This window comes from Onychostruthus taczanowskii, unplaced genomic scaffold (genome assembly GCF_017590055.1).
Source record: "Onychostruthus taczanowskii isolate IOZ18803 unplaced genomic scaffold, ASM1759005v1 scaffold27, whole genome shotgun sequence".
Lineage (NCBI taxonomy): Eukaryota > Metazoa > Chordata > Aves > Passeriformes > Passeridae > Onychostruthus > Onychostruthus taczanowskii.
The window spans coordinates 3,974,117-4,001,520 of record NW_024500017.1 but is presented as its reverse complement, the minus strand read 5'-3'; the positions used below and the strand labels follow the sequence as shown (position 1 = coordinate 4,001,520).

At 39.7% G+C, this 27,404-nt stretch overlaps 1 protein-coding gene across 1 annotated transcript in view; it reads right to left on the bottom strand.

Annotated features, from left to right (window-relative positions):
- DEPTOR (DEP domain containing MTOR interacting protein) overlaps positions 1-27,404 on the bottom strand; it is a 75,666-nt gene that overhangs the window by 37,919 nt on the left and 10,343 nt on the right. The window contains exons 3-5 of the mRNA XM_041407500.1: positions 12,039-12,217; positions 9,886-10,009; positions 4,113-4,291 (exon numbers count right to left, since the gene is read on the bottom strand). Coding sequence (XP_041263434.1) covers positions 4,113-4,291; positions 9,886-10,009; positions 12,039-12,217 — 482 coding nt within the window. The remainder of the gene's footprint in view (positions 1-4,112; positions 4,292-9,885; positions 10,010-12,038; positions 12,218-27,404) is intronic.

The following is a 27,404-nucleotide window of genomic DNA, read 5'->3' as shown; positions in this document are numbered from 1 at the left end:
TGGTACAAGGCAATCCCTGTGTGTTTACATCCCACAATATATTGAAAAGTATTCATAAGTAAGCTATGGTTTGGTTGCTGCCATGGAAGAATTGCAAATATTCATCTTGCAAGTTGTAGGTGCTATCCTAAGAAAAGAAAAGCATTGGTTTCTCTTAACAGTATTAACCAGCTTTAAATTGAACTTATTTATCACTGGAGATTCTTAAAACTTTAAAAGTTTCTGCAAGGCAGGCAGATGTTTCTCCATCCCTCAAGCTTTCATACCTAATGAGTCCTTGGAGGAGGACAGGAAGACTCTGCCTGTCATGTCAGCAGTGCTCTGCTGTTGTGGCTGCAGGTGCAGGGTAAGTTCTTCAGAAAGGGCTATAAGCAAGTATGAACCAAAAATTGCTCCATAAAGAGCTCTGTGTATATCCTCTTTTGGCCTTGGACATCTCAGTATCTCAGTTTGTCAGACTGAGAAAGGGCTGTGACTATGTGTGGATGCTGCCCCCAGACCATCTTTGCTTTGGCCTGATCTACCTGGGAGCTGGCATCTGGCAGAGAACTTCTTCTCCTGCTGGCCACAGTAGCTAATCTGTCCCACCATGCCCATATGAAGAATAACCAAGAAAGACCCAGCCTCCTGGAGGAAAGTTTTATCTATTAACGTTATCAAGCTCTACACACCTCACCGGACGGGCTTTTCTACAGCTGAGAAATGTGTTCTGTACACCTTTTGTCTCTGCCTTTATTTTATGTGCATCACCAAACTTATAACTCTTCCCACAGTCTTTATTTCTATATTCTGGATGAAGGCCATCAGTGTTCACAAATGCCAAGTAAGTACCGCAACTACAATCTCCACCAGCCTTCAAGAAATGCAAAATGCACAATTCCCTTCTACTTATGGGGGCTTTATTCCATATTACATAGGGTGCCAATACACAGCAAAGGAAATCTGGGTCCTATTTGTAGTAATGGTGTTTTGTGGTTATGATTTCACAGAATCACAGAATATTCTGAGTTGGAAGAGACCCACAAGAATCATTGAGTCCAACTCTTAAGTGAATGGCCCGTATGGGGATCAAACCCACAACTTTGCATTATTAGCACCACGCTCCAACCAATGGAACAAATCTTGGTGATATGTCTGGGCCAGTGAGATTTTGGCAGGAAGCAATTCAGCACTTAAGTACATTTCATCATTTTCATGCATGGCAGGGGAAATATGTATAGTTACATATGTCCAAAGAGATCAGGAAGATTATTTTAAAACTGAGAATTTGATGCTTTTGCAGCATTTATACAATTCCTCTTAAACCACTCTTTTCCTTTTTAAAATTAGCATGGGTGTTTGTTTCCTGTGTGAAACCTGGTTGGTGTCTGACCAATTAAAGTGAAGAAAAATGTGTCAGGAAGCCATTTTGAACACAGTGCCTCAGCTGCAGAATACAGCTTCTCTGAGTAATTGAAATGAAAGTCAGTATTAGCAGAAAGACATTGCGTAACTCAGTTGTGGCTGGAAAATTACTACTGAGATTGGCAACTTGATCCAACTATTTCTATTACTTTAGGTGGGGTAAGAAGTACTTCATAATAATAATACAGCAAGTTTTATTTTATTCCATATTGTGGATATCAAACAATACTGCTAGAAAAAGATTGCCTTTAGAACAGGAAATGTTTTATTCTCCACTGCTGTTCAGTCAAGAGTCTCTGCTGGTTCTGCCAACAAGGATGCCAATTAGTGTCCAGTAACATTTTGGTGTTGCTCATGAGAGACAAAACAAAGGAAGCACAGAATGGTGAAATGAATTTATAGTACTAAGACACAGAAAAATAGCTTTCTTTTGTTTTTTAATTGGTTCTTACCACTCTGTAAGATGGGTGGGAGGGTGTTGGGGAGAGAATACCTTTCCTGCTATTTTACAGTTTATATCCCTAAATCTGTACTGGAAGTTCTCATATTTCAAGCTCCCTTCTCAGAGGAAGCCAGCATTACAAGAACCTTCAATTTGCACAGATCATATCCTTCCTGCTAAGATGAACCCCAAACCAGCTCCATGTTAATTCTGCCAGTACTTTCATCAACATTCCTAACACTATCCGGACAAATTGTTGCAGTAAAATGAATGAAATCTTTCACAAAGGAGAAAGTGTTCACAAAGCATGTTCACTCATAGAAGACAAATCTCAAGGACACCACTCAGTTTAACTTTACTCCCAGCATCCCCATCGAGTCCTTGCGAAATCCCCACTCAGTTATGTTTGTTTTATTAAAAACTGGGTGAGGAAGATGACAGTACCTTGCAGCAATGACCTGGTGTGGACAAGTGAGAAGACCACTCCCTCAGCAATCAACTAATTCCCAGAACCCTGTCTTTACTTCATGAGTTTCAAATCTCTTTCTAAGGGGGTGCTTTGCACATGCTCTTGACTACAAGAAAACGATGGGCAGGGGATAAACCTGCAGAATGGCTAGGGCTATCCCTAGAGAAGCAGGGCCAGTGCCACTCAGGAATGACCCCTGAAACCTGGCTTGACAGGGGCAAAATTACTTCCCTGCAAATGTGCCCTGCTGAGCATTTGCCTTAGTTAATGAAACAATGGTTGATCTGCAAGAAAAGCCACATCCTGACTTTCTCAGCTCTGCAAAGATCTGAGCATCTAAGAAAACCAGCTTTGCACCAAATGTTAAGTCCTGACTTTATTTTCTCCGCAAAAAACCTCTGTATCATGGTTTTGTTTGTTTGTTTGTTTTGTTTTTTGGGTTTTTTTTCGTTTTAAATGTCCTGGTTTGGGACCCCAGGACAGTAAGGAAAGTTTACCACATATGTAATACACAGAAAATGTTCAGGTAAAAATAGGAATGAAATCATTGCTGCTGTAAAGAGGAGGGGTGGCATACCTTTCCTGTCCATCAAGCTCTGAGCAGTTGGCACCCTATAAATCATAGGAAGCACAGGAGTAATTATAGAACTGGAAGCTGATCACTGTAAACATTGAGAAGTAGCTCCCAGTAACTGCCAGTTAATGTGAACATGATTAGAAGCATGACAGAACTGTGCAGGCCACTTACATGCCCATTTTTCTCTATTCAGTAAAACTAGGTTTTCTCGTGAAGTAACAAGCAACCCAGTCAATCTAACACCTTGTGTACTAACAGCCTGCTGATATCATCTGTTTGCTCTCTGTCAGAATTAGGTTTGATGCAACAACATTTGGACCACCAGGCTATGATTATTTTCCCAATGTGCACTAAGTCATGTAGATAACAGCTTCTGCCATTCTGTTGTCATCTCCTGGTATCCCTTCATTGCCCCAGAGCTACTGCCACTTCTACGGTGGGAAAAGCCTGGTCACAGAAGGGCAACATGCACTGAGAACAGATAATGACAACATGTAAATGGGGCCAGGGGTGTTAATTTCTTTACCCTCATGGCAGTAGAGAGAGAAAACTCTCTCCTCTACCCTTAACAGAAAGAGCTTCTTGGTGAGGTGTATTTGCCAGACACATTATGGACCATGAAGAAATATTTGTTTCCTGCCTCAAAGAAGTTATACCATCAGGACAAATACAATAACACTTCAACCAAAAGTGACATCCTCCTTCCTACCCAAACATACTAGAACAACTCTGCTACACGCCCAAGAGAGAAAGCTGCTTTTCTTGCATCAGACTATGCTCTGCTCTGTCTACAAGTAGGGAGATACACAGACCCTGAAATTTTTATCCTGCATACAGAATTTAGCTTATTTATGGTTCTAATCCCTATTTGATCCTTACAAATCTATTTACCTCAGTAATATACATTGCAGATAGCAAGTTCCACAAGTTAATTACTACAAGTGTAGGAGTACTGATTTTCATCCACATCCTTAAGTTGTTATTACACAGTTTCAAATTCCAGCCATATTCTGCCTTTGAGGAAGCATTTTCAGAACTAATAAAATGCACTTTTGGAAAAGCCACCCTTTTACTAAATAGAGTTACTTAGACTTGTATCTGAAATTATTTAGAACCTAAACATATCATGATCAGAAAGACAAGGGCCACTCCACGTGATCTGAGCTGAAGAAAGTGCTACAGTAGGTGTGGCTTGTACTGCTTGGCAGTAGGTTTCTCACCGTGCTGGATGATGCCGTGCTCCAAAAGCCTGCGGCCGAGCTGCTCCGCTTCGCTCCGCGTCGCGGCCTCTCCCTCCTGGACCAGCCACTCAACGAACTCCGACGCTACAAAGGTCCGCTCGTACTTCACGCCTTCCTCTTCCCTGGCTTGCAGAAGGCTGTTCTCAGAACTCATCAGCCTGGTGTGGTGGGGGGGAAAATTGGTAGGGAAAATGGTTCTTCAGAAAAGCGGTTCCAGATCTATTCTGGCAAATCTCATTTATATCAAGCAAATGTATATGAAGCTTTCACTGACTTACTAAATCTTTCCTCAGGCTATCAATCTACTTAGGAAATGAATGAAAACGGCTTAGTAAAGAAATTTAGGCTTTATATCCCTGTATGAAATTAATGCTTTCTTGGTTTTTTCCCTAAAAGAAAATCAGATTTTTCGGTTTTGCATTTCCCCTATTTAGTGTTTAACATTCTCTAAAAGTTACTGTACAATCAGCTTTGAAAAAAAAATTAGCCTAGAAGCACCAGAATGTGACTAATGTGTTCAAAGATTCCTAATTAATATTAACAGTTAACAGGACTATGCCCCAAAGTCATTTAGATGACTTTGAAAATTCTCTCCATAAGCTCTAAAACAGCTGCAGAAAAATTCAAGAGAAGGAAAAAAGGTTGTTCTGTGGTTTGGGGGCGGATAAATATTGTGCATCCAACATTTGATGATGCAGCTGCAGTCAGCGAGTTGCACATGAACCTGAGCACATTTTGACATCTGAGGCTCACATTTTCTGTGCCTCAGCTGGCTCTCTATAACACCAGTCAGAGGAACATCATGAGATGTCCCAAAATCTCCTAGCAACTGACATGTGAGTAGCTGAAGGATACTAATAAAACTCTTCGCTATTCAAGATACCTATGCAAATGACACAGTCTTAAAAAAAAAAAAAAAAAAAAAAAAAAAAAAGCCTCAATATTTTGTTAATGCAAAAGACAGTTTTAAAAAAAAATGAGAATAATTTATTTCTAATACAGAATTCCACTTTTTGGGGGGAGACTGAGCCTCATAGCATCCTTACTAACTTAATTTTTTAAATAACTATATTATCTATTATGGGCTAATAATAGGACTAGCATAAGACTTTCAGAGTAATAGTTCAAGAACAGTTTTTTCCATGTAAGAGTAATAGGTCGCCTCCCTCCACCAACAATTTTGAAATAAGGGCACATCTGAACTACAACAGACATATTCTGTAAGTATTGAATCTTTGCCCTTCTGATAAAGGAATTGAAATTCAAGTAAATCCATACATGAGCCATCTGCTTCTTAAACTGACAGCATGTCCAGAGATTACAGAATATAACTTCATCTCCTTTGGGAAGCATCAGAAAAATCTGTTCCGTAGGAACACAGAGAGAAGTTTCATTTGAAGTTACAGTGAAGAGGTTTGACATGGTCCAACCTCTGTTATTTCATCTAAAAGACTCTTCTCTTGACTTTAATGAGCACTAACCTGAGGCCTGAACCTACAGGATCTGACACCAGGTAGCAGATCATGAAACCAGGCCAAGGCTGCTCAGCCACAGCTGTGTGACAGTGGTAGCACAGTGAGCTTTTAGATGGTGTGTCATTGCCAGCACCTCTGAGCTGAGAAAGCCAAATTAACTGAAGACAATGTATTGACTGCAGAATTCTTGCAGAATTCATCATGTTTTAGTATTTTCACTTGCAAGCATCTTGTCCCACATCATTTTGTCCCACACCCACCACCCCTAATACAGACCTACTATGCTCCAAGGGGCTATCTTTAAATGTGTCTCATTCACAAGACTTTTTCCCCCCAGAAAAAATATGCAAACCCAAAGCTTGTGTCTTTTCGTACCATCTGGTGCATGGCTACCCAGAACTGGTTACCCAGGCTCTGCAGGCACCAAATAAAAAATCCTTAGGATTACGTTAATTGTTCTTTGATCAGTCTATAATTAGTTGACCTCCTCATTGAAATCGCAGATAGGAAGGTCCTTGAAAAGGCAGTGCTAATGGTTAGATTTTTACAGAGACACAAAAGAAATCTGGAAAAATATCAAGTGGAAAAACACTCAGTTTGACATTTCACACCCTTCTGCATAAGCCCAGAATAGCACTGCAAAGGATTTGGACTTGTGAACAAACAGACACGACAAATTGCCAGTTTAAGAAGCCCAGACACAGCAATCCATGGACTTACGTCACTCACTGAAGTAAATCACTGTAATTCCACGGCTGTCAACAAAACTGTACCAATTTACATCAATCAAAAACCTGGCCTTTCATTAGGCAGAACTGGAAACTTCCTTTTACTCATCCATTTTTTCCTTGTTCCAAAAATGCATGAGGCTGTTAATGCTGAAATGTATTATTTGCTACGACTGGTGTTGTCCTGCATTAAAGGAATGTATTTATCCAAACACTGAAATTCAAACTCCTTTTCAAAAGAAATCTTTAACCTTGTTTTTATCAAAATAACTGCACCAGAGGATAAAAGCAACTCAACCACTGATGAGTTAAACTGAAAGTGATTCCAAGAATGCAGTCTCAAAATTATCTGAAAGATTTCCTGAAATTAAAACCATAAATCTGCACTTCTTTCACTGTGAAATCTGGTTCAAAAATCTCAGTTGATGTCAGCATCATGAAATGACTTATAGCTTCTATACATGACTGCACGAGAAACAACAGTCTTGTGTGTCTGACCAAACACTACTGAGAATTGCAAACATCATAAAAACAAGATGCCTGCAACAACTTGATTTTTTTTTTAAAGCTACAAAAGGTCTGTGCTGGATTTATAAAAGATTTGCAGGGAGAGTTTTGTTGAACAGGAAACATGTTTATCTCATTCAACCTATCTGGACAGTCCTGTAGAGCTTGAAAGCTGATACCAACCTTAGATTTTATAAACAATTCAACAATTTCAGACAAGACTGTAGGAAATCCAGTAGTTTTCATCTCTAGTTATAAACCTGAACCTCAAAGCATATTCACAGACAGGATTACCAAAGTCTGCAATGATGTGCAGGGAATCTGAACTGGTTCATGATTTTCAGTGCAAATGAAGGGAGAATACAATCAGAGACTGATTTTAAATCTCCTAATCCCACAGGTAAGGTACAGGCACTGAAGATGTCCACAGTGGGTGAAGGGGGTAATGTACAAGAAAGGAGAGTTCGGGTTATGAGGAGCTTTGTGGTCATGCAGAGGAGAGATGAGAAAGGGAGCTCCTCAGCAGAGGGACAGTCCTGATGTTCCCATGTCCCAGGGCAGAGAAGAAGGCATTTACCCAAAACAGCTGTCTGAATGTAAGGAACCTGCCTAAGACATCCATGCAACAACCTCTGGATCCTCCTAAAGCATTTTGTTCATTTTACCCACTGAGGGTACAAATTTGCTTGGACTGGTGTTGGGTAACATCTGCAACTTTGGCAAGCACAAACTACCTTGGCTTCTCAACCTAGTAGTACTCCAGCCCCAATCAGAGAGTGGAAAAGAGCAGGAAATAATTATAATGTCTATCTTAAATTAGCAAAGCCCAGTGAAGATCAGCAAATTCTACAAAATTAGACACAGATTTTCAAAATGTGTTGGATTTGGATAGATTTCCTTTGGCATAGCTGCATTTCTCTTGCAATCAGGCCCATAGCCATTTTGATAAACAAGTTGAATATGCTGGTAAATGACTTAATGTTTGTGCACAAATACTTTTCTCTGGTTGCTGCCATTTAGTAATTATTTTAATAGGACTGAATTAATATTTTCTTTCTCAAGACTATCAGCAGACTGATACAACAGATATATTACATAACCAGACATTTCATTGCAGAGCTCTTCCTGACTTTCAGCATTAGATTTTGAGTTTAAAGTGTATCCAATGAAATTGTGAAGGTGTTGCTAATAAAGGTGCACAGGAAAGGGAACTAACAAAATCTAAAATCTCTCCACAGGGGATTTGCTAAAATAAACAAAGTCAAGCCCAGGTATGCCTTTTTATCTCCCATGAATATAAAATACTTCCGATGATCCATGGAGAATTTTGACTACCTTTGGCTGTCACGTACTGGTTTTGAAATGACAGTTATTTTTAATTTATACTATATTTAGCACTCAAGGCTGTTTTTAAAAATTTCTGAACCCTTCAAATACGTTGCCTAGGAGCAAGCACCTCTCAAGGATGCAGTTATATTCAGATACAGGTGCTGCTTTTGGCATTAACTCCTTTGCCAATACAGGAATACTCTCTACAGCTATGAATGTTTTTCTGCTACTACAGAGTTAGACAAATTGGATCACAGACATTGGTTTGGGGATATTTCTCCATTCAGAGAAATGGTGATGGAAGCAGACACTATTAGAACAGAGTTCTTTCTACTGTGGCTCCTTTCATGCAGGCACTGACATCAGCCTTGCCAACAAAATTTTATTTTTCTTATGCATAATTGAAATAGAAATATAGACTTACAAATCACTGTAGACACTCTAATCTGCTTTTCTGAGTATGGGTCAGGCTTGTAGACACTGCATGTTTACTGAGTCTAAAGAGCAAATGCTGTGCTTAGTAAGGCACAGAAGAGTTTGAAGGTAACTGATTCATTTCACCTGCCCCAGTGCATAGAATGGAGGATTTTCTCCAGTGATGCATTTTCTTATGCCTTATAAAATTTATTATAATAAATAGTCACAGTCACTTTGTCTTGGGGAATTTTATATAATGGGTGTAACAAAAGGCGTGGCATTTACAAGGATTTGTTTATATTTTGGGTTCACTGCTCTTTCACCAAACTGATCTCCAGAGCTAGCTAACCTTGATAATAATATTTATTATCAGCTTTTAAATTTGTCAGTTTCCTGAGTGCCTTCTCAGAAGGAAACAAATTTCCTTCATGGAGTAAACACAGCATCTCTCCTGGCTGCTGCACGCTTCTGCTCCAAACAAGCAGGAGAGTGGGTGGTATTCAGTCTAGAGCAATACTTCAAGCTTTTTGGTAAATAACACATCACAACCTTTGCATTAATTTGTAGCATATGCCAATATGCATTTTCCTCTCTCTGCTTGAAAGTACCAAGTCAAAATCTCTACATCCTGAATAAAAATGTCTTTAATTTAATATTAGGAAGTATCATTAAGATACCTAGTTACTTGATGGAAGTAATCCAGTGGGATATTTAGTATCTCAGTATAATAATCTGTTTAAATTAGATAATCAGATACTCTTGGTTGAGTAGGTGGTTTTTTTGAAGTTGTTTTTAACATAACTTTTCTGATGTTGAAACTTTGCAGACTGGAACACTGAAGATTCATCTCACCTATGATTTAAAATTGTACCTCCCTGTGAAGCTCTTGATATGGAATCTCCACAGACATGTAGCTGCTTGTTAATAATGTTTTAGGAATTATAATTATGCTTTTACATATAAAATAATTCTGTAATTATTTGAATTATTTTGACAAATAATTCTGTAATTATTTTTACAGAATAGATTTCAAGGGCTTCAATTCACATTGAATTCTCATATAGGATGTATTTACAATCTGGGGCATCAGATTTTAAAGAAAATGCCTCAAGTGAATATGGTAGAAAAGCAAAAGAAAAATAGAAGAGGGAAGGACTCCCAGCTGAAGTAATGGAATTGCCCAGACCCATTCCTGCATAAATTGAAAGCCTCTGATGATTCAAAAATAGATTAACAGGTATCATTTTCCCCACACAGCACTATTACCAACATATTAGAATACTGAATGCAACATACTTTTCATACAGTCTTTGTCCTCTCATGAACACTTTCACCTCATTGTCCAGTGGAAATGTCCCGTCATCTTTTCTGAAGCGGTAGAACAGTTTGACATCCTTGAATTCTTTATGCTCATCACAGACTGAAACAAAAAATAATTAAACAAACAAAAAAAAAATCTTCACATACATGCTAAGTAGCTGAGGACCCATTTAGCAGGTACCAGTGTTGAGCTTCAAAGCAAGCACATATAGAGTCTAACCCTGTGCACTTCTCAGCAAACAGCTTTACTCCATTCTAATGAAGGGCTGGAGAAAACATTGAGAGGTAACCAAATTTCTTGGTGTGGAGAAGTGTCCATCAGTTTTGTGAGTATTACTGCAAACATAAAGACCAAAAAAGCATCCATTCACTACATACCCAGAAAACTTTTTGATGAAAAGCCTATTGGCTTGTTTGTTTAAAAGGACACCAGAGTAGAACGCCCAATAATTTAAGGTTTGCCATACTTCCTACAGTTATTAATATCAGTTAGCAGTGTTGTAGGAAACCTGAGAGTTCCTAAAGAAACAGTTAAAACCAAAGCCTTCTGCCTTCTTAAAACTGTCTCAATTGCTCTGCCATGCCAGCAAGTGCTAGCAAATGGTAGGTACAAAATAAGCACACCAAGAAATGGCAGATTAGGTTTGTAGAACAGCAGCTGATCATGGGCTCTTGTAAATGCAGAGCAGAGCCCCATCAACGGCATAAACTGATGGGAAAGCTATCCCAAGCAAGCTGCTCCTAGCACAGCTGTCAACCCATGTACATGGGGGATCTTCTGCACCACAGAAGCAGGAACTGGTGCTCCTTTCACTTGACGTGGCACTTGAAAGCATGTTCTAAGCATCCTGCAGAACCTGACAGGAGGACCTCTCTGAATTTACCTGCCCTAGCTCACTTCACAAAGTATTTTATTAGAGTGCAATACATTAATATTTTCAAGAAATACCTGTTCAATTTCTAATATCTACACACATATACATAAAATTTCTTCTACAGTTTTCAACTGGATGGTAGGGTAGAAAATGCTTGAAGGCTCTTAGAGCTTCAACAAGCATTCAGCAATAAAATATCTATTGCTCAATTAAATTAAGTCACTCAGGCATCCACACAACTCTTCACTGACATTTTCTCAATAGAGGATTAAGTAGACAGATTTGAATACCCTATAATTACTTTATTCTTTAACTATCTACCGTGAGTCCCAGTTTCCATAACAACCCAGAATTTTCATTTAATAGCCAAGCAGAAGCTGTAGAAGTGGCACTCATTCAATATGTGCATTTCTGACTTTAATTAAGGTGTTGTTAATGTACTGCAGACAGCAGCAGCATTGCTGCACATACAATGACCTCTGCATAAAGTCAACATTCGACTGTTCAGAGTCACTCAGTTTTCTCTTTAAAAAGAAACAAATAGCACATTTGCCGTTTTGAAATGGGTAATAGTAAAGGCTTGAAATTGAGGCCTAGGATCTTCTTTGCTAATGTGCTTCCCAGCCTCTTTGTGCCCCAAAAGGCAACTAAATGTTACCAGCGAATTGGCAGTCTTTTCATCAGCATGAATTGTTATTCAAGAAGCTGAAAGGAACAGATCTCAAATAGACAACAAGTTTAGGAGAAAATTAATCAGGGCACAGCCAGACCACTAACTTTCTTGCAGCTGTACCAGCACTAATGTTTGTGCAGCTGCTGTGAGGGCCAGGGCCAGGGAGCTAATCCACGTTAGAAAAATGATTTTTTTTTTTTTTTTTTTTGCTGGCTGATTTTTCAGATGGGTTTTTCAGCTGGAGAACTGTGCTCTTAGGAGCAGGGAAATGAGGGCAGCAGGGAGAGGGGGCACATGATCCAGCTGGGGCTGCTCTGGAGACAGGGACGCAGCATCACAGTCTCCAGAAAGTTTCCCCCCTGCCATGGGGAACATCACTCCACACCTCTACAGGCTCTCATCTCCTTCAGGACACAGGTGACCTTGCACAGCAGCACAGCTCAAGAGATGCTCCATGTCTGCCAGGGAAAGGATCCTACCTGTCCTATACTTGGCTGAAGAGCAGGAGTGGGATTTCCCTCTGTCTCACAGCAGTCAATAAATTTAGCTTAGAACTTTTTAGCAGGTGACACTGCACTTACCATGGTGGATAATGCTGTGATCCAGTAATTTCTGCACCAGTTTAATGGCTGTCTCCCTGTCAGAGGCCTCTTTGTGGTCGATCAGCCAGTCAATCAGCTCTTTGGCAACGAAGCAGTTCGGGTACGTTTTGAGGTGGTGTCGCCGATCCTTAATGACCTTTTCTTCGTGCAGTCGGAGCCTGGGGGTCAAAGCACCGTGTAAGCATCATTTGCAAAGAGCCTCTGTGACGGCAAATTGGGATGAGAGTGGAGCAGTGGCACCCACGCCCTGCTCACAGGAGGGGCTTTGCAGGTGTTGGGCAGAAAGTCACACATCCAGAGCTGGCATCTCACAACCAAGGAACCCACAGCAACCATTTGTTACAACTTTAAATCCCATAATTGGAAAAATTTGTTTTCTGCTGAGTGGAAAAGTTTAAAAAACTGAAGAACAGCACAGCATATAAAGTCCATTAAAATACTTCCCGTAGGACAATTAAACTGTCAATAATTCGGAATTAATTTTCCCACATTACCACTAACGCGTTCCATATTATTTTATAGTATTGCTGCTGTAGATTTTTTTTAATCTCATTAGTTTTTGCAGCTGTAGTTTCTCTCTTGGTTGCGCAACTGCGTTTTGCCTCCAACTGCACAACAAGGATAGCACTTATGATTTAAAATTCAGGTGTGAAGCTGCTCCAACACAGTGTAATCTATCATTAAAAAGTTGCCTCCTACTCCAAATAAAGGAAACTGATTTCTCACTTAGGCATCTGTTGACAAATTCTCTCTGCAAAATCTCCCTCATCATCCTGAAAACAAGTTGGTTGAGATGTTTGGGTCAGAATGCAAGATCCTGATTAAAGTAATACCTTGAGGTTCTAAGGTTCTGCATCGTTATGTTCAGTCACTTTTTTCCAAATAAACAAAATAAGCAACATTAGCAATAAATTAGCAGATAGAGGTTTTAAAGTTGTTTAAAGTTTTATGCTCTCTTGTTCCATTTTAATTAATCATATCAGAAAAGCTGGCTTTGTAATGTCTATACGACAGTTCTGAGGAAAGTGCAGAAAAAACAATGCTTGGGCTCCTATCAAAAACAGAAACATTGCTGCTCATTTCAAGTGGCCAGGGTCCTACCTTGTAAACACTCTCACTGACTGCACAGAGCCCTGAGTAATGCTACAATAATTGTGGTACAAGGGTAATAGCACAGAAGTGTGTTAACATGAGCCTCAAGAAGTACAGAGAATGAGTATGAGAAATTTTCCTCTCAATGAAATTCCAGTATGAAACAATAATTTCTCTTTAAAATGATAAAAAGGGAAAATATTTGGCTGGAATCAATGAAGGAAGTTTATCAGGGCATAAGACAAGACTTATGTAGGCTTCCACCTAAAAATACTAGCAAAGCAATGCTTTGTTCTGCAGCATTTAGCCTTGAAGTACACTGGAATTGCCAATCTGGGATGTGAATTCAAAGCCAGATTTGCAGACATCATAAAAAACGAGCAAGACTTTTATATAAAAAATACTGATAAATCAGATTAGTATTCTGGAAAGAAATGCTGATAAATATCCCACAGATTGTGAAATTCTCTGAGCTAAAATACTTTTGCTTAAAGCATATTTCCAGATGTGCTCTAACAGCTGTGGCTATGCTTAGAGAGAAAAGCATTCACAGTTTTAATCATAAAGCATGCAATTATCTGTATGTCTGATGGCGCTTTACAAATTAAAATACATTCCAGGTTCTGTTAATGTTCATCTGGTCTTATGTCACACAATAACCTGCAAGAACAAAACCAGAAAAAGAGCATATCATACAAAGGCAGACAGCTCAATCCAGCTTTCAGTCAGCGGTGTAAGTCTAAATGGATGGAGTTCATCTGACACAAGAGGAAAAAACCTTTCTACAAAATTCTTTGTCCACACGTTGCATGGGAGCATACCAGGACTGGTCTGACATTTCACAAACAAGCCAGTAGTCAAGAGCCCCTGAAATGAGCATTTATGCTCATTCTGACTTAAATTCCAACTGCAGGCTTTCCTGCAGTTGGTGGGCTTATAAGTATTTCAATTCCTCTGACATGTCAAAAGACACAGGTTCCAACTACAATCTTTTGCCTTACTCAGAAAAAGGGTCCCTCTGTACATCTTTCTGTCTACATTTATAAAACTCATAGGTATTTCATTATCTGAATTATTTGCACTCACTTGCTAAAGTGGATCCAAATTTGCTAAGAGGATACAAAATCATTAAGTCAAAGAAAACATGACCACATAACCCTTAACAAACCTGAATTTCCACATGAATGTGTGAATTTCTTCTGCAGTCTATGCCAATTATGTCCATACTGAATTATGTCCAGGCTTATTTATTTGGAATAACACAAAAGGAATTCAGATTTTCTCTTTGGTGCTGTATGCTGTTCTCTTTGTCAAGGCTCCCTCAGCTCTACAAATCTGCTAAAAATCAAACTCTATGGAGGAGAAGTAGCTCAATAAATTGACACTGTACATAGGTTACATTACAATTATAGAAGCCTCAGGTAAAGTTATTGAGTATATATTGCAGTGTGCTAATCAAAGGTCCAGGCAGGAATTCAAAAATGTTTCTGTGCTCAGAAGTATTTATCAGAAGCCAAGTCAAATGGAATAAAAAGGAATAAAATGTACCAGTGAATACAATTATACACTGGAACCAATTCTCAAGTGGTAAATTCTTTATCCCTTGGCACTGAGAAGCAGGCTTCTCACCCAAAGTCCTTGATGTTTTCCCTTTAAGTAATGTTAATCACTTCATGTCAGCTAATCTTCATGATGACTGGAAAACACCTAACTTAGCATCAAACACATTTTTCTCACTAGAAGAAGTTTTTCTCAAGAGCTGTTCAAGAGAATTAGCTGACTGACAAACCCTGACCAGTTTGAGAGGAGAAGGAGAAGACAGGCAAACAACAAGGGGTCATAGGGGGACACCTTGATTCAACAAGCCTTTGAAATACTGACCCACTTTCTGCAACTTAATAGCTTAACACCAGAAAACAATTTTGTGTGTACCACTATCTCACCCATATATAATTCCATGTATTATTCAAGATCACCTGCCAGATTTTGCATGTGAGGCCACAGTCTTCCCTACCTGAGGAAAACATTGTGAGTGAGATCCACAGCATCTGAGCAATTGCCTGTGAAGGTTAACAGGCATATGCAAGCCTTTAATATTTACAAATTTATATCCATGGCCCTTACTCATGCTGACAACAAATAAAGGCTGTATTTGCAAGCATGCATGCTAGAATAGTTTTCTTGGGGGTTTGTCTAAACAGGAGTTGCTCCTAATTGACAATATATAGGGACTCTTGCTCCAAACAGAAATGTCTTCCTCCTACAGAGCATGGAACAAGATAACTTGAAACACACTGCTCCTGCTTTGCAGTAAATGTGTTCAGACCTTTCTGGAATAATGTTATTTGCTGAGATGCCATTAGGCACTTTTATGATAATGGAAACATCTAATTTTTTGCCCAGAAGTGAAGAAAGAGGCACTAACTTGGGATGAAATTGCTCTTGCAGCTATATGAAACTTGCATTCTGGTTTTCACGAATGGGGGCATTTTTATTTCCACCAGGAACATTATGCATTCTGAAGTTCCTTGCCTCTTTTCTGAACCAGTGGGTAAGGATTTATGAGACAGTGCCTGCACAATAGCTTTCCTTTCCAACCCCAGAAAAGGCCAGCATGCTGGATGAATACATGCCATTAACTGAACCACAGTCCACATATCTCACCCAGCTACATTCCTCTATTAAGTCTAGTAGTTTATGCTTGGCTAACATAGATCTTACAAAGCATTATCCAATCTCGAGTTCTATGAATGAAAAAAAAAACACCACCTCATGCTCTTCCTGGTAATTTTCTGAATAATTTATCTGCCAATTCCTACATCCTATACAGTCCCTATGCTTATCCTAGCAAGGCTCAAAAAAATGGGCAAGGAACAGGTTGGTGCCTGACATTCTAAATAAACAACATGGCATGAAGACTTTTATAATGTGTTCCACCTTTTCACCTCTTTTAGCCTTCCTGAGACAATCACACATGAAATGTACATATAATAGAACCATAGAATCACAGACACACAAACAAAAGGACCCTTCAAGGTCATTTAGTCCAACATGAGCAGGGACATCTTCCATTATATCAAATTGCTCAGAGCCCCTCCACGCTGACCTTGAATGTTTTCAGGGATGGGGCATCTACCACCTCTCTGGGCAACCTGTTCCAGTATTTCACCACCCTCACTATGAAAAATGCCTTCCTTATATCTAGTCTGAATTTACCTCTTCTAATTTAAACCCTGTCCTATTGCAACAGGCCTTACTAAAAAGTGGTCCCCATCATTCTTCTAAGCCCCTTTTAAGTATTGAAAGGCCACAATGAGGTCTCTTCCCCAGGTTACACAGCCCCGACACTTAGTCTGTGGTTCTGTTTTCACAATGGGTGTTCTATCTCTCTAATCATCTTCAGGGTTCTTCTCTGGACCTGCTCCAATAGGTCCATGTCCTTCCTCTGCTGAGGAGTCCACAGCTGGACACAGCACTGCAGGTGGGGTCCCACCAGAGTGGAGTAGAGGGGCAGAACCCAATCCCTCAAACTGCTGTCCACAATGCTTTGGATGAAACAATGTGGTTTTCAATGGAAGAACAAAACACCAGTGAGATCACTTAAAATAGAAATCCCTATCAGAATTTACTAATTATTGAACAATACACACTGATGTAATTAGTCACAGCACAATACACATCCTGCCTCAGCATGCTCAACTGCTGCTGAGGAGTTCTGGCATGCTCATGGGTTACTGCTCATGTGTTACACCTTGCATAACACTTTTGGTTGCACTGACTATGCCAGACTGAGCACTGCCAGGTAGCATTCATTAAACTACTACAATTCTATCAAATTTGGGTAAACTGAACAAAACTGTATTAGATCCCTTGAAAATTAGTAGCTATATGCAGAGAGGCAAAGTCCTGCAGGTGGTTTCTGCCGTCTTAAAATTCTTTCACAAGTTTCACTTATTTACAGAACATCTATAGGAAAAGGATTTACTTATTTCCAAGGAAAACTAATAATGATGTCCTTTGTGAGAAATATACATGGACAAAAAAAGCATCTTGCCAAAGATAAGGACAATTCATGGTGGCCAAAGAGCACAGATTTTTCACACCTCTTCTCAAGGGACATCCTACGTCCTCCACTGGTAGGTAGAATTACCCCTTTCTGTTTGAAATAGAACATTTTTATATCCTCCCAGAGGTCACAAAGTTTGGTGTTTCTAACATAAACATATGACCTGTCTACAGGATGGTAGATGGGTATCTTACTAAAAGATCACATTTTCCAAAGTGTCTCAGTGACTTAGAAGCAGAAGTCCCACTGAAATTTAAAACTTACAAGTCAGGTACACACCTGATTCATTACAAAATAAATGAGTATAAGGTGGTATTTGTGTATATATACATACCCAGGATAAAACTTCTTAAAATGTCCTTTATCCTAAACTTTTGCCTTTGCACTGTCAGCAAAAAAAATAAAATAGGTCAGTGAGGATATGAACTTTGTACACAGAAGCAATCGCGAAGGTACTCTGTGAATGCAGTGTGTGTTGCTGGGACAAGCATTTCCAGCTGGGCTTGCCAAGTCTCAGCTGAAGTGTCAGCGTTTCTCTGCTGCCTGTTCCTCTTTCTATTTATGTTTCAGCTCCGCAATCACTTACTTCTGTTACTTGATATTCACAGGAGCTAAATTACCCTTTAAAACATGGGGTCGTGCTGGAAATAGGATGAAGATATTTTTGTTTTGGTAGCTGTAGCAGAGCAGGAATTCTGCCATTTTAAATACATTTAGAAAGAGTGTTTTCAAAGCAGCTCCTAATAGCAGTTCTCATCACTGTGACAATCTCCCCATTTTTGCCCACAGCCATGTATGTAGTCAAAGTGAGGAGATGCCAGAACACAGAGCCATCAACCATCTCTTGATGCACTGCAGAGGAAATCCTAAAGCTTCCAAAGAAATAACAGCTCACCAGTGTCCCTGTGGCTTTAAATAAAATATTGTGGCTGCCTCTTTATGAAGTCTTTTTTAATACATTCAGGAAGTACTAAGGCCACTAAGCTTGCAACCAAAGGTGCACAAGGACATCCCCAATGCTCATAATATCTTACTAACACTGTCAGGGATTAAAGCAAACTCTGGGGAACAGACAAAGGCATTGCTCAGGGTCTGGGATGAAATCAACAAGGTGTCTCTTAGAAACTCTCTTTCAGCCCACAAATTCAGGCCAGAAATTCAGAGCCACAGCCTCCAGAGTGCCCCAGACTGCAGAAGAAATTAAATCTGTGTGTTTGTATTGATCTGTCATAAAACTAGAGATCCCTTGTAAAACCTACAGAAGCTGTGAAGTGACTAATCTCCCTGCCTGCCAAGCCATTTCACTTCCATTTCACTTTAAAGTAAAATGTGTTCAAACACGAATAATATATCGAACTGCCTATGCACTTGCACCCTGAGAGATTCTGTCTTGCTGGAAAGCATAAAACTGGGGTTTATAAATAGGAAAACACAGAATACAGGCAAGTTTTTATTTCACTTGACCCTAGTCTTATAAGGAAAGCAGAAGACTGCCTGTCTCAGTCAGGCTGCTCACTTTTGGGGCTGAAGCTGTCAGAACTCAGCAAATCACAGCCCTCCCTCTCTAAATGGAAGTCAGACATAATTGTGCTTCTCACTCAGTTATGGATGAGCTGGGGTGTACCACAGCACAAATGGATGCAGGTAAAAGTCTATGGGATACTACTGTGTGGATCCCCAAAAGAACTGATGTACTTCTCACTCAAAAACAAGCCATCTTTGCTAATATCAACCAACTAGGTTTTGTATCCACATTGATTTTCTGTGTCTCCATTTCAGGGATATTCTTAGGCTTATTAAATCAATGTGTACTGTGAGGATTAATTTTTGCAAGGATATTTTCCCAAATCTAAACTGAAGACCACCAAAATTTTGAAGTACAGATCAGAAACCATAGCAGAACTGTTATTTCAGACATCCTATGACTGGATTAACATGGTAATAAGCTCACCAGCTCTTGTTGACTTATGCAAAAGTACCTGTCAAAAATTAATTATTTTATGGATAGTAAACTCAGGAAGATGCAGTGAGGTCTCAAGGGAGGCCAGTGAAAATCAATGAAATTTGTGCCAGGGAATGCAGGCCTGTTATCTCAGTAACATGGCTGGAATGTTCCTTTGAAATGCTAAATGGGCTAAACAGGGAAAATACCCGTCAGAGAGCCCAAATCCTATTGCTACATATATTCCTTCTAGCACTGCCATTCAGGAACCTGGTGAGACAGAGCAGCAGCTGGGAAAGAGGATGCTCAGCTACAGGCCCGCATCACTGGAGTCAAGAAGAGGGACTGCACCAAGGACACAAACAGCTGTGGGTACCAGAAAGCCCTGCTGTGCGAGAACTCCTCTCCTGGATGCACCTGGCATGCCATGGGGGCAGGGGAACCAAAAAAGTTACAGGCTGAGGTCCCTTATGCAGCAAGGCTGACACCTCTTTTACCCAGAGGGCAAAGCTGACTTTAGCCTTGGTACTTGCACTGTGTGCAGCAAGTTTCAGACCACCTTAGAAACAAGAACCACCCATCCCTCAGCATTTGGGGAAGAGCAAATCTGTAACGCCCAGAATGCAGCACAGTACTGAACCAGCCTGGAGTGCAAACAGTAAAAGGGGTTGCTATGGGCCGGAAATAACCCAAGAAATCCATGGGAAAACTGACATCAGTCAAGTGCCTAATCTTGAGTGCGGTTTGGTATTTCTCCCACCCTGTCAATAAGTGACAAATAGTTTTGCTGGGACATTATATGGGTAACTCTGAGCTCAAAGTCCTTCCAGGAATGGCTGCTCTCAGCCTGAGAACCACAGATCTGCAGGAGATTTTCTCCCTGATATTCCGCACTTCTCAGAGAAGCACCAACTGTTTGGACTTCTTTCAGTGGTTCTTGGCAACCCTGCTGAACACACGAATAAAAAACCTGCCTTCATCATTAATAAAGCATCATACTGCGGTAATATCTCAATGGCTTTCCGCAGTTGTTTTCCATCTCCACACAAAACTCTTACCCAAAGACTGTGCTGAATCATGACTGTCATTAAGCATAAATATCCAGTAATTAACAGGTAAGATAGTGAGTAATAAAATGCTTTGTGTTACCTACAATAGTTAACACTTGATTTTGTACTGGGGCTATGACTCAAAAATTTTTATGCACTTCCAACAAATACTTAGGTCCATCTTAAAAATGAATAGAGATGCAATATTATTTCAATATACAATATGTTGCATTAAAACCATCAAACTTTGTTTATCTGTTCACATTCTAGATGAATAGCTTCCTTTCTTTCATGTTTATTTTAACTGCATTTCTTTATTTTTATTTTGAAGGAAGCTGTGATAGCAGGAAGTGCAACAGTACTCACTAGAAAAGGCAATTTGCATTGAATTTCTTTAAATTAAAAAAAATATCTGCCATGTTTTCACACTGATACATGCTTTTTTACCCCCTCCAGCTCACAACACCCCAATATGCAGGATGCTACACTGATCAAAGACATGATTCAAGGGGAGTTCTTCCCCTGTCTTCCAGAAGTCTATTGAAATTCAGTGGTTGAGCACTAAACTGTAAAACAAAGCTGGAAAACTGATGCAGATTTTTAAACAGTGAAGGTAACGATCCATTTGACTGATTGCCTAGAGGCAATTAAATTGTTAGAGGATGACCTTCACAGTTCATAAACAGACATGGAGGAACAGGTAAAACTATAAAATGTAAGGCTGTGCACTAACAACAAAATGCTCTGCTGAAAACTGGACTCTCAGAAGCTAAGAGCAACAGAGTAAGAAATGGCTGAATATGTGGTAGTGATTTTACTGGGTACAGGCTGAGACCATGCAAAAACCAAGGGCAACCTCACATGCTACTAATAGAGATGTCATCAGAAATTATGGGGAATCCAGTTGCCTATGTCATTGTGTCTGTTACCACAGAACATCTCATTCAAGAATGATCAGCTCAAAGATATGCAATGTAGCTCTACTCAGTATGAGAAATGATGAGCCAGTCTCACGAGCAGAGAGAAAAAGATACTGGATTGGGAGTCTGGCCTTACCTAGACAAAAAGTGAGAAGAACAGAATTGCTGTCTATAATCTTTCAGGTGGGTTGAAAGCAGAGAGCAAGAAAAGCTATTTAAGTAATGCTAAGGGATCCTAACGTAAGAATTAGACAAAGTTTTGGAGAAAATATTTCAATTCTTACTTAAGGCAATAATAATAATAATAATAAATATATGAAAGGATTATGTATCATAATACTCTTCAGATGATCTTCCAGTCCTGTGGTTTATAATTGCATGATTTACACTGCTATCTCCAAACAACCTTGGGAATAGTGTAAGGTGGAAGAATATCAGAGGCTGACCTTAGAATGCACTATAACAGGATTCAGCCTTTTTTAAATTATGGTTCATGTCAGCAGCAAAAAAGGAAAGTTCAAATGCTGCCTATATTCAGACACTTGCTGGTTACATCAAAGCTTTTATTACAAGTGTATATGCAGATATACAGACATTCTTTGTGTGTCTGCCAAAGCTTAGGAGCTGTAAGTATCAGAGATGTCCCCATTTTGTGAACATGCTTCCTTGTTTTTGCCACAGAGTGTTCCCTGGTTTTCATTTTTACTGTGCAAGCATCCAATAGTCCTTACCTGGCTGATTGGAAGGGCGGGGATTTAACTGGCCAGCCAACATCAAATTAGTGGCATGTATTCCTCCAGCATCTGAAGGAAAACGTGCAACCTTTGTGTTGCATCCAGCTGTGTCAGGACAGAGCTGGGGATCTGCTGTGAGGAAACCCATCAGCTGGGTAGCTGCATTCACTCATCCTCTTGAGATCCAGAGCACCAGGTTTGCAGGGACCTCCAGCCTCCAACCTGGGATCTTGTAAAGTTACTGCAAAGGGCACATCTATATAGTCATAGTCAGCTTGGTCTAATCAGTTTTGTCTTCTTTGCCTGGAATTTGTCTAATTTTATATAGTGGTACATATTTATTTTATTTATTGAAATAATATAGAGTATGTAATTATTAAAGAGAATAAATCAAAATAGGTTAGAAGTCTAAATCAAATGGTGTTACAGCCTTTTAGAGTTCCCTTAAGTTGTCTTGTCTTTGAGAGTAAAATATAAGCCAGTATGACCTTTCCAGTCAGCTGGAGGCAACAAAGCAGCATAATCCTAATTAACATTCTGCTCATTTATACATTTTCTTCTTACCGAAAATCCTGTAACATTCAATAACATCTCACTGCCAAAAGAAAAAGAAAAAATAAACCACCATGTGCAGATGAAAAAATGAAAAATGTCTCAGAAATCTACTGACTGCCCCAGACTACACTGAGTTCCAAATGAATGCATGCCAATGGTAACAATGACTTTACCCAACAATTTTGCAACATAACACTACTGCATTTATTTTTTAAACACAGAAAGGATTGCTCTCTGACACAAATGTTTTAATGGCAAAAAACCATCCTATCTGCTTTAAATCTCTATCTAGGTCATGCAAACACGTAACAGCAAGAATTATGGTATGTGAATTTAAGGGGATTATTTAATGGGATGAAGTTGCTCACTGCCTAAATTCTGGTAGGCTAATGAAAAACTTCATCATTAGGGAAAATCTATTATTAAAAATCATAGTTACATACTGAATCTATCTATTTTCCTTTTGCAAAAATATAGCCTGGGGATTGTTTTGTTTGATTAGCTCAGCATTTTTCTACCTCTCATACACCATGATATGAACAGATACACAGCTGTGGCACAACCACTCTTTATGAATAGTTCCTTCTGTCAGGATGCTATCAAGGATCTTGTCTTGTTTGATTAGGCCTTGTCAAAAGCTCACAAGTATATAAGCTTTGAAAAGATTAATATTACAGAGGCATTCTTCCTCTACTCTTAAGATTAAATGGAAGTTTTCCTTCAAAGTAATAAATAAATCCCTAAGGAGTCCAGAGAAGTTCTGCTGCTCTACTGAACAGATTGCTTCCACTGCTGGGCCATGTGTTTGCCATTTCTCCTTGTAAGCAATATTCTCTCTCCACACATGCAGAAAGCTCAGTGAACAGGTATTTATGTGATCTGACAATAAATTCAAAATCGACTTCTTACTGCTTTAATAACTCAGACCATGCATCCTGACCCTTATTCACCAAGTAACAGCATCAGCTTTACACACTCATCAGCCCCCGTAGAATACTGCTGGATTTAGATTATAACAACATGGTTATGTTTACAGCATACGCCAAACTTAGTCTTGGACCTCAACTAGAATCCAAAACACATGTTTCACAGATGGTTAGAGATAGACTTTAGATGGGCAACAGGACAAGAGGAGCTGAGTGGTTCAGGCCGGCACACTGCCTTTACACAAACTCAGATATTCACCTATCATCGGTCTAAATGGCCCAACACTGTGTGTTAATCCAATTCATCACCTCGAGACCAGCCCTGACATCACCTGTCTGAAGAAAGGAAGATCTGTTGGAGCTTGGCTATGGTTGCTCCTCAGATGGTTTGAACAAGCACATTTGGGCAGACAGACCACAGGCACTTCTTGTTGCAGCTACCCAGGCACGTGGAGCATGGCTAGAGCACGTGCCAGGGCTTAGTCCCTTATTCCTGCTGGCTATCAAAGCACACTACAGCGTTCATTAGGTCTTAATTTGAATGTAACCAAAACCAGTTGAATGAGAAACTCACAGAATCATAGAAATGTTTATGCTGGAAAATACTTTTAAGATCATCAAGTCCAACCCTTAAGCCTGGCAAGTCCACCACTAAACCAGGTCCCTAAGTGCCATATCTTTTAAATTCCTCCAGGGATGATGACTCCAGCAATTCCCTGGGCAGGCTGTTAGAGTGCTTGACAATCCCTTCAGTGAAGAAATTTTGCATAATGTTCATTCTAAACCTCCTCTGGTTCAACCTGAGGCCATTACTTGTCTAATTGCTTGTTACCTGGGAGAAGAGACCAACCCACCTCAGCTACAGCCTTCTTTCAGGGAGTTGTAAGGATTGATAAGATCTCCCCAGAGCCTCCTTTTCTCCAGGCTAAACACCCCCAGCTCCCTCAGCTGCTCCTCATCAGACACACACAGCTGGCTCATGTTCAGCAGCTGTTGACCAGCACCCCCAGGTCCTTTTCCAAGGGGCTCCTTTCCAGCCACTCAACTCCAGCTGGAGCATTGTGTGGGGTTATGAACAGAATGCAGGACCTGACAATTGGCCTTGATGTATCTCATTAAATTGGCCTCAGCCCACTGATCCATCCAGACCAAACACCTCTGTAAAGCCCTCCTGCCCTCCAGCAGATCAACACTCCCACACAACTTGGTATCATCTGCAAAGCTGCTGAGGGTGCCCGTGATACCCTCATCCAGATTGTGAAGATATACAACATTTCAGTCCATATGTAAGTAGGCTGTGCAGATATGAACTGCTGAAATTGCAAAAGGTTTGTGGCCACTGAAGACATTAAACCATTGATCAAGTGGCCAACACCTTTCTGTGCCTTTTCCTATAGGTTTTTCTTTTTCTTAGAGGGAATACTGATATTCACGTAAAAAGATGTGCTGTGTAATTTTCAGTCTGCAAGCAAAATTTCACAATTTCCACTCCACTGGAACTTTTCCTTAGCCACTATATGTTTAAATAAATTCTTCTTTCCATTTTTATTGTGCTTGTCCTGAACAGTTTATGCAATCCTTGCTTTCTTCCTCCTTTGGCCCTAAAATATCTTTCCCAAGAGTACTGTTGTTACTGGCCCCATCTAAACTCAGATGTTCCATATTTATCAGAAAAGCAAGCAACACAGGGTACAAACATATTTTGTGTGAAATTATGTAGGAAACACTGTTTCAGCTGGTGTTGATTTACAGATTCAACAAAAAAAGTAATATGAAGTTATTAATACATTAGTTTGGAGCAGTTCTAGTCCCTCTGTAGCCCAACAAAGTGAATGCAAGCAATTATCTTTGAACCACTGGTGTTTGATTCATTACAGTAGGCCCAAAACATAGCACCTGGAAAAACCACCACTTCATAGAAAACTAAGGAGATTGGATTTTCCCCCATGAGGAAATATTTTTAAAGGACCCAGGCCTTGCAACATTGTGATAAAGCACAATGGCATATAGAAAAAGCAAAAATCTCATTGTTTTGTGTGTGTTGAAAGAAATACTGTTATTTTTAAATAGGTGGGATAATGGTAGGACACATGCTTGATATAAGCATGTCTTTGATTGCAGGACAGACTACCAGATGAGATGTGCCCCTACAAGGGAAGAAAATTTTAATAGTTCAAATACCTTCCCACCTCAATATGTGAATGAAAATCCTCTTTCTACAAGCAAAGTTGGAGCTGCAGGACTATGCTCAGGAACCTGTGCACACAGCGGGCACACAAATGAACTCCCAAACTGGTCCCTCCTTTGTGCACAGCGTGAGGGGATCTGAGAGCGTCACGCAGGCAGCGAGAAAGAGGAGCAGGTGGCTGGTCCTGAGATTACTGCTCCTCCTGCAATGCCAACATGGCACAGCCAGCAGCATTTCTGGCACCGTGACCTACTGGCCTTACAGCACATATTACTCTCTACACTGTCTCCAGTCTTTTCCCTATTCTCACACTTCAAGGATTGCTATAAAACCAGCATGTCCCAAATATGTGTGTTTTGGTTTCTGTGCCCCAAGTTCTTGAGACATGAATCTACAGATCACAAACATCTTGGAAAGAAATCTTGGTGGTAGGAAGAGTTGTGATGTTGGCATTTGGTGAATCTCATGTGATCTGAGGTAAAATCCTAGCCTAACTTAAGGCATTGAGGTCAAGGGAGTCAGACTCTCACCTTCACATTTTCCTAAAAATCCTAGTTGAAACACAGAGATTTCAAAAGTTCTTGGGATTCATTTGGAAATTGATACATTTCTCAAATTTGCTTGAAAAGCTGGACAATGAGAGAGCAGTGGTACAAACTACCACGGCTGATTTTGCACTGGAGTAGGTTAGGAGGCATTCTTAGAAGCCTTCCCACCAGTGTCACTGAGTGGATAATTATCTCTGGTTACCAGCTAATAACAAAAAGCTGATAATATCAGCCACCACATCTTAAAGAAGACAACACACTATGCCTTCATAAAATATTCAGTTGGAAGGGATCTCTGGAGGTCATCTGGTCCAGCCTATACTGAAAGCATAACCAGTTATTACCAGTTGCTCAGGGTCATGTCCAGGCAAGATTTTAATATTTCAGAGCTTCTCTGGACTCCTATTCCAGTTTTTTACTTAGCCTCACAGACAATAATTCTTTCTAAATATCTGATTAGAAAGTCCCTTGCAAATTTTGACTACTGTCTCTTGTACCATCCGTGTGCACTTTGGAAAATTCTCTTCACCTTTCCCTACATTGTCCCATTTTAGTAGTTGCAACCAGAAGAATCCCCCACGCCTTTTCTTCTCTAAGCTGAGCAGACACAGCCCTCAGCACCTCCTTGTATATCACATGCACTGGCCCAACCCCAACCTGAGAACCAGCCCTCCTTGGGGCTTGAGTCTTGTAGAAAGACAACATTTTGCAGTCTATTTTACAGTTGCGTAATTTTGCATAAATTAAAGATAAATAAATAAATCTTATTAAAATAAAATAAAGCTTTTAATAAACTTTGTTTTATTTCTTCTGTCCAATGTGTTTTTAAGAGACCATTTTCATCCTTTGTCTAATTAGACATGTAGTAACATGATACCAATGGCTCCTATTATGGACTCATTTTTCTTGTCACAGAGATCTACTTATTAACTCATCTAATCTCACCTATTTCTATCATTTCCCAAAAGACTTGAAAGGTGTGAGTTTGTCTAACATGCTAAGAGTTTTGAAAATAACTGTCCAAGGCAAGTCTTTAAGCTTCTAGACATTCTCAAAATGGCATTTGTACAATCTTTTTTGGGATTTTTACATGATAACGCTACTTTGAGCTTCTTCCTGTGACAATCTCCCTCTATTTGCACTGAACAACCAGCAAAATAGCAGTTTAAGCTAAGAGTTACTTTTTCTACATCTTAGTAAAAAAAATTCATTTCAACTAGAGGAAAGTGTAAGTTAATTATATCCTGAGCATCAGGAAACAATTAACAGCTTTCTATTATATTGCCCTAATTTCTAAGCTATACAATTATATGCTGCTGCAGAAA